Genomic DNA, 8683 nt, shown 5'->3' with positions numbered 1-8683 from the left:
AGACCCTAAAGAATCATATCAACTTGTGGAAAATGGGCATCCTATGACCCCTTTAAAGAACCTTTTGTACAATGAAAAGGTTCTATGGAAGTAAAAGGTTCTTAATGGAACCATAGATGGCAAAAAACAAACAAACAAAATAAAAACAACAACTTTATTTTTTAGAGAAAGAAAGTACGTTACCTGTGCCTCCTCGTGTGCGAAGCGTTCCTTGCTGTGTTGATGTGTTGACCCCTCCGAAGACTGTCACGCCCTGCGTGATCCCAGCACCATGGAAGTTGTTGTAGTTGGGAATAGTGGTGACCCCAGTGACCCCACTGAAGCTGGGGTAATGCTGTGGTGTGGGGTCGACGCCGCATTGATAACCTACTCCGCTCTGAGACAAGCTGGTGTCCCGGTCCTCAGTTAACTTAGCAGCCTCTTTGTCCTTACATTGCACACAGCCCATCCTCTATGATCTGACAGAGGAATAAACCACCCCTGTGAAGATGAACTACCCTTTAGAATAAGTGTGAACTGAATGTAATGAATAAATGTCTAAAACATAACATTTTAAGGTTTCAACTTAAGATTTTACCTACATTTACAATTACAATTTACCTCAATACAATTAAATGCACTTTTTTCACAAGGTAACAACAGATAAAAACTGTCCAAAATTTCACAAAATTTCTTTATTTTTGTATATAAAGAACTAACTTAACACAAAAAAAATGTAATTAAGAAGGATAAACTAACTCCCTCTTTTTGGCTCAGCAAGCTCCTCTTTTGGGGAGCGCAGGAAATTCACTCACTAAAGCACTATAGACACATGCAGAGAGAGTGTGTGTGTGTGTGTGTGTGTGTGTGTGTGAATGTGTGGGAGAGTTCTTCCGTTCATCAGTACAGGATTTTAAAACTGCGCTCGGACGTTCTGCCCATGATCCATCAACTGCACAACAGCTGACAGACAATAAACTCCCATCAGGAAACTTCAAGATCTCTTATCCTCCCTCCAGAAGATCCTCACAGTGAAATACAGAGAACGAAGACCTTTGTGAAATGGAAGTGTTCTTAATTCTATTGAATGAGCACTTGTAGTGTACTTCAAATCTTAAAAATATATATAAAAACAAAACAAAAAAAAACTGTACTTGCAGATAATATTAAATAAATAAAAGGCCACTTAAGTACAAAGTTTATTATTATTATTATAGGTACTCTTTTTAAATGTATGTTAAAGTGTACTTTTTCACAAGGGGAGAGAAGACAACATACGGAAAGGAAGGAGAGTAATTTACCAAAACCGAAATTTTACTTAAAAAAAAAAAAGTTTTTGTGCTCTTTAAAATTAAGTCATTTGGTTTGATATTTTGTTATCTATTGCAATGACAGTCAGACAATAATAAATTAAGAGTCCAAATACTTTTTAGTGACACTATATATATTAGTACTGCTGACAGCAGTTGCTTTGACACAATCTGTATTGTTAAAAGCGCTATATAAATAAAGGTGACTTGACTTGACAGTATATAGTAATATCAATAAACACTAAGAAAAAAACAACAACTTTGCTTGTATTTTACAAGGTTAAATATTCTGTTAATTTAAGAAAAAATAGCTGATATTTACAAAACAGAAGTGTGGATGGAGTCTGTGCATTAAGCGATTGCAAACAGTGTCAAATTCAAGAAACATACAGCAGAGTCACATTTATGGGATATATTCTTATGTTAGAGTCTAGACTGCCCAGTGCAATAACAAAGATTCAAGCACTAACTCCATCCAGCTGGACAGAAATTAATATGGATTTTTTTTAAAGGACAGCCTGTACTGACAATTTTTTATGAACAAGATGACTGGACAAAATCATTGCTTGTTTTTGAGAGAGAGATAAATGATTAGGTGTTTATGTGTGTGTGTGTGTGTATATGAATGTGAAAGCCTGCTATAATATCTAGGAAGAAGATATGAGGGAGATGAAGGGGAAAGTAAAGCGTTTAAGGTTGATTAGTAGTAATCACACCGACTCAGAGCTGCTTATCATTTAAGGCATCATCAAATAAGACATCACACCTTTTCTAACCAGCAAAGCAAACGTGGACGAGTTTGAATCAGTTCTGTATCAGATTTAGATCAGCAAAGAAATGATTTCAGATTTTAAATTGAATTGATGTTCTTCATTGCTCTGGCAACACTCCAAATTTCAATAGTTGCGCCAAAAGTGAGAACACGAGGATCTCAAGTGTTCTTAGTTACGACAGGAGCTGCTCATCTTCAGCTGTATCTCACAAACACACACAATGAAAGACAGCATGAGAAAAACTCACTGGGTCACTTTGGACCCCCCCTGGCCTGGTTTTCTCTCTTTTCCCTTTCCATTTCTCTCAGTTTCTCAGTGAGATGGGCCCCTGCCCCAGCATGTCTCCTGTCCTCTCGCTATTCTGCAAATCCACAAAGCTCTCTTTCCATATCTTTAATATTCGTCTACCGCTGCCATGAATAATTCATGCCTTTCTTGCCCTTAAGCAGAACCATCTGCAGGCTGGCATTGGGTGTTAACTTGGGTTCAGCCCACTGATCTATTTAATGACTGGATTGCTCATTGCCACCGGAAATGTTCGAGCCGCCATCTTACTATTCCCTACCGGCAGAGAGCATCATCGACTAACAGCCAAAACACTGACCTAAAATCACTCGATTTGAAGCGCATCAGTCACACAGGATTAGTTTTTAGGATATGTGTATGTGAATTAGTTACTTCAGATATTATCTCCAATGTTTATGGTCTTTTCGGGCAGGATAAGCGATATATTGAAATCGTTAAGGTGGGTGTGTCTGCTGCGCACTTGTCAACACAGTTACTGTAACTGATCCAACACAATATATTTTTATGTACTGTATGTAATTATGCAAGAAATATTAAACATGAATATATTTCTGGTATTATTATCAGAAACTTACTATTAATATTATCCTCTTATTAGCCTCTTACTATATTCAAAGCTTACCATGCATCAAATAAAGCTTCATGTCTTTAAAGGGATAGTTCACCCAAAAATGAAAATTCTGTCATTAATTACTCACCTTCATGTCGTTCCAAACCCGTAAGACCTTCGTTCATCTTCGGAACACGAATTAAGATATTTTTGGTGAAATGTGAGAGCTCTCAGACCCTGCATAGACAGCAACACAACCGAAACGTTCCCAGGTCCAGAAACGTAGTAAGGACATCGGTAAAACAGTCCATGTGACATCAGTGGCTCAACTTCAGTTTTGCGAAGCTACGAGAATACTTTTTGAGCGCAAAGAAAACAAAAATAACATAATTTATTCAACAATTCTTCTCCCCCGAGTTATGTCTTCCATCATTTTAGAGTATCACAACACATTTTCCCCCAAACGTAAACAACGCTGATTATGTTGATTACGCTCTTGGGTACTCTCCAAAATGGCGGAAGACATAACTCTGGGGAGAAGAATTGTAAGAAAGAACAGGGATACTTCAGATATAAAAACGCTGACTCGTTAGGTGATGTTTTCACATTAAAATCGTACGTTTTCCTGTTAATTCAATAGAATGTATGGGAATTCTAGGGAATACCAATATGGCGGTGCGACGGCTTCACTTTTAGGACGTTATGAGCAATCCAGTTCTCTATTATAGATCCGTGGTTAAGCCCACATCCTCTCATTTACAGTTCCAGAATGCCCATAAACAACACAACAACCGCTCACATGAACCCAAAGCTCTCCACTAGATTTACTGAAGGTACAGAATGTTTATCCCAGGAAATCAACCCAGGCTCACTGGAAAAACGTGACACTGGCGACATTCTTGCAAAATGATATTACATTGCTTCTTGCACGTTTTACGAAAATTTTAAAGTTAAATGTCCAATGAGTGGGGCTAAAGGCGTGTTCAGTTACATCCAAAACAAATTAAAGTGAATCTGGCAGTTCAGAAATTAAAAGTTTGGTGAGTGGAGCTAAAAGGCTTATGCTCTATCACATTTGAAATTAACATACAACCTATGCTAAACCCCACTCTAAACCTAATCAATATTGTTAACATAAGTAATAATGAGATAAAAATACATTTGCTGAAGCAACAATGCCATTTTACCTTGCTTTAACAAGTCTTTGTGCTCTTTTATCATGACTTGTAATGATCATCAGGTGAGCTACTGAGCAGGTTTACTACGTCAGAAAAACCATTAATATAGAGTTGGTATGTGATGCAAACATCAGAATGATAGAAGTGTTTTGAGGTCATAACAGTATAGTGCAAGGAACACAATAAATTTCCCTGTAATCATAATTTGTGTGAAAAGGAATAAAAGTAGCTGGTGTTTTACTGTAAGTAGTGTTCATTTCAGCTGGAAAATGTAGTGAATTGTATGTAGTTTTGCAAAAATGTAGTTTTCAATGAGCATATGTTGCAGGAAATCTATCTGTGAAAAGTTAATTGTTTAACAAAGAACACTGCATGGGTTAACCCAACTTTAAACTGCTTTTGCAATGCAAGTCCTTATACTATGCTGATAAAGCTACTTAAATCAGAGTCTTTATGAGTAGGGTTGGGTATGAAACCCGGTGCCATTTATGACTGGTATGTACCGGACCGAATCAGAACGCAGATTTCAGTGCCACTTGATTGAAATACTTGCCCTATGGTGCTCCGAAACAAACGTATTAAGCATCATCACCGCACATGATCGCCAGTTAAATTATACTGCGTTCATGTGACACCATTCAGGTGTAAGAATAATCTGAAAAAATCATTTCCCGAATGAGAAAATTCACATGAATGCAAATCGGAAAGCTCCAAAACATCTTTGTTGTAACATTAGTGTCCATGTTGTATACACATTCCGACTTAAAAGCACAACTCACGAAATAAGAGCATCCGAGGAGTGCGTGAATGCAGCTATTGCACTCACTCTGATGGCAGCAGGTGGCCTACCGTTAGCTACATTACACGTGCTTAAAGGGGTAATATGATGCGATTTCAATTTTTCCTTTCTCTTTGGAGCAAAGACTAAAGTCTCAAATCCAATGAGATATTCTTTATAAAATTTAAGAGTCAACCATGCCTACCTAAAACGGCTCGTTCTAACACGCCCCCACATGTCTACGTCACGATGTGGGAAGATTTGCATAACGCCGCCCAAATGTTCACGCAAAGAAAGAAGGCAGAACAGCTGAGGAAATACATCAACTTCGCGCTGTGGATCACCGGATCGGCTTTCACCATGGACAGAGCGGAGTCTAGCCCGGGGTCATCACATGTGGTTGCCACAAGCCCACCGGACGCTCCTTCATCGAATCCGCCGGCCGCGCCGTTAAACCGCATAAACACATTTCATTACACCAAATACACAAAATAATGTTATTTTTAGCAGCATCATATGACCACTTTAAATTAAACACCTAAAGCTAAACTCCCTTATTGACTTGCAATAAGAAGCATTTCTAAACCTGTTGTCCAACAAAAGAGAACAGTATTATTAGAGAGCATTATTATGTTTTTACTCCACATCATCAGTCAAATGCTTCCTTTTGTGATCTGATGTGGCGTCTTATCACAGAATGAGGCAGAAAATATATTCTATACTGTAATAAAAGCTATGTCAATTAGCAATGGATTATAAATATACTTAATTATGATGAAAATACCAGAGATGCCTTGAAGAACAGATAAACTATACATTGTCGCAGTCAAGTGTTTATTGTCTTCATGTTTCATCATTCAAAACATTTCCATCTTCTTTTTACTCAGCTACAGCGATAGCAGGGTTGGCAGGTTTTCACAACAAAACCCACCCAATTGCTACTCAAAACTAGCCCAATCGCATTCCGGGGGGTAAAATACATGTAAAATACACGTTTTTGGCAGGGCTCCCCTGGTAAAATTCGCATGCCAGGGTCTAAATATCACGTTATCAGGGTCGCTTCAACCCACGGACATGAAAAACAACCCACGGCAACAGTGTCAAAGTGTTAAAACTGCGGACTTGGCAATGGTTAAAGTGTTAAAACTGCGAACTTGCAACACCGAGCGATTGCGGTGTCTATATTAGTGATTTCCTGGAGCGTCATGAGTTCTATTACTTCGGTGATGCATATGTGGAGTTTCTGTGCGAGGCCGCCCTCTGATGTCCAGTATGAATGAAACGGACATTAAATGTGTTCATAGCGCTCAATAATATCCAATCCATCCTATTTTGGGTAAAAATAGGAAAAATAATACTTTTCTCTCAAAAGAAATTTGAAGTAGATATATGATAATCCATGCTTTTCTCCAGTGTACAGGAGTTTTAAATAACATTTTAAATAGCAAATTACAGAACAGTGAGGTAACTGTATTGTTGCATCCCTACCAAGAATACTGACTACTTTGCTGTTATTAGTACTGTAACAGTTATTTAGTGTTAAATTATTGTGGTTGGGTTAGGTGGCTTAGGTTTTATTGTGAATTTATTATGTAAATGTGATGTGTTTTGTATTTACTTATATTTATATATTTCCGTATAATTTAAACTTTTAATATATTATTCAATTTAAAGTTTGTTTTTTTTTTTCAATAAAAAAGCCGTTCTTTAATGTCATACACTGTCATTTTGTGTCGGTTCAGGCACCGGTACCGTTTTAAAAGTATTGACTTGGCATCGGTATTATAAAAATCCCAAACGATACCCAACCCTAATTAAAAGTGCAATGTACTGTATAATGTTGATGACACAAAATGTTGATGACACTAAAAGAGTTTGCAAAACTAATCATTGTTTGCTAACACACAGAAGCCCAAAGAGATCATTCATCATTATTATTTTAATGTATTTTTTGTTGAGATCAAGGAAGGTTGTGTATATTTAATTCTCCCTAGTTTGACATGATAACTGATTCATTCTTTCCTGTGTGATTTCTAAAAACTGATTGGAATTTTCATTATCGATTAGCTGAAACACTCTTTCCTCATCAGTTCACAAAACCCACACACAAAAAAAACACTTTCATTTTATTACAGAATGCTTCTTTAATTATTACTTGAAATCAGGATTTAATTAAGAAATTATTTATTGTCTTTTTTTAGTTTTTCTGTTGCATCTAAATTGGTATAAAGAATCAACAAATATTACTGGCATTAGCATTGACTTCTGAAATGATGATATTGTGACAACCCTATTTTCAGCCAAATCATCTCTTTGATAAAATATACTCATAATTAACTCATAGAATAAGATTTTGGTCATACCGACTGCACCTAGTGTGTATGGGTGCCATTCACACAAACTGCATAAACTAATAATGACAGCCTTTTTTTAGGAACTTTATTAACTGTAACACTATAAATTCACATAATTTTTGTGAATATCGACTGCTAAGTTCTGATAAGTGCTTTATCCCTAATTATTTTAAGTAAAAACTTAAATATGAAATATGATTTCTGTGAAAACATACATATTAGGAAATAAGAAGCGGAAAGGAGCCATGTGAAGTGACAAAAAAAAAAAGATTAGAGAAGAAGAGAGGAGAAGATAATGTGAAGTGAGACAAGACAAAAAGATGTGAAAAGAGCCGGACAGTGTGGAAATGAGACAACAGGAGACATGAGGAGAGAACCAGAGAAACAGGAGATGAGAGGAGACAAAAAAGAGAAATGAGAAGCGGATGAGAGGAGAGGAGGTTAATGAGTTTCTGAGGAAGACAAGTGAGCTGCTTTATTAAGGGAATGATTGTAATAAGAGATGGGAAGGAAGCAAGAGAAATGATGAAAGGGCAGATGTAAAAAGACAGAGGGCAGAGAGTCTGCAGAAATGGAGGTATATTTTATATTTTAGGAAGAGAGAGAAAGAAAGACTGAGAGCGAGTGTGAGAGAGGTGGAGACTTCAAGATTGTGGATGTTCCATTTACTGAAATTGATATGAAGAGTCCATGTTGAACCACAATTCCATTACACTGGATTCATATAATTGCTTCATTTAACTGTGTAGACTGGCAGAAAAAAATAATACTCTATGTTTGTGGTCAACCAATATAGTTTTTTTTTTTGATGGCCGATGCAGATGATAAAAAAAAATACACTGTTAAAACATGAATAACAGGTAATAAAAGTAAACTGAAACCAGGGGCTGGTTGCATAAACTGTTTAGACTAGTTTTAAAAAGTTAGTCAACTAATATTCAAGATAGGGCTGGGCGATATAGCTAAAAAAATTATCAACGATATAATGTTTCATATCGTTCGGTATCAATAATTATTGACATTTTTTATAACCTTTTTTAAAACAAAGAGCAATAGAATTATTTTTTTTTTATTTAACCACTGTATTTTTAAATTAAGCCAAATTATTGAGACAAACAACAAATATTTTTTTGTTTTAACAGTCAAACACACAATAAAAATTCAACAAATATCTTATTTCTAATGTTTTATATGCAGATTAAATAGGTTTTAAGGAATCTTTTGTCTTGTCTCCTGAGGCCACATGAGGGCGCAATGAGCAAAATAATGCAGCACATTTAAATTGTCAACGCAAGGACATAAGTCTATAAAAAAAACCTGTATTACGTCTACATTAACTCATATAAATCAAATATAATTTCGCAAATTGCATAAACAATTATGAACAACATTTTTGCATTTGATTGCATTTAAAAACATGAGACGCAGTGAAAAGGAATAAACCTCCACAAATTC

The 8683-nt window shown here is 36.2% G+C and overlaps 1 protein-coding gene and 1 long non-coding RNA gene across 6 annotated transcripts in view; one reads left to right on the top strand and one right to left on the bottom strand.

The window, feature by feature from the left end:
• LOC107704353 (tyrosine-protein kinase fynb-like) overlaps positions 1 to 8683 on the bottom strand; it is an 84801-nt gene that overhangs the window by 24095 nt on the left and 52023 nt on the right. For 4 of the 5 annotated variants that reach the window (XM_016507255.1, XM_016507257.1, XM_016507259.1 and 1 more), the window contains exon 3: positions 184 to 480. In XM_016507255.1, coding sequence (XP_016362741.1) covers positions 184 to 448 — 265 coding nt within the window. In that variant the 5' untranslated portion in view covers positions 449 to 480. The remainder of the gene's footprint in view (positions 1 to 183; positions 481 to 8683) is intronic. The other variant, XM_016507256.1, reaches the window with a different exon arrangement.
• Positions 1 to 8683, top strand: part of LOC107704354 (uncharacterized) — a 17583-nt gene that overhangs the window by 7006 nt on the left and 1894 nt on the right. The window contains exon 2 of the long non-coding RNA XR_001635950.1: positions 3460 to 3463. This is a non-coding gene — a long non-coding RNA (uncharacterized LOC107704354). The remainder of the gene's footprint in view (positions 1 to 3459; positions 3464 to 8683) is intronic.

The sequence above is a fragment of the Sinocyclocheilus anshuiensis genome, unplaced genomic scaffold (assembly GCF_001515605.1).
Source record: "Sinocyclocheilus anshuiensis isolate Anshui unplaced genomic scaffold, SAMN03320099.WGS_v1.1 scaffold1898, whole genome shotgun sequence".
Lineage (NCBI taxonomy): Eukaryota > Metazoa > Chordata > Actinopteri > Cypriniformes > Cyprinidae > Sinocyclocheilus > Sinocyclocheilus anshuiensis.
The sequence above is the reverse complement of the archived record's forward strand: the minus strand, read 5'-3'. Positions and strand labels throughout refer to the sequence as shown.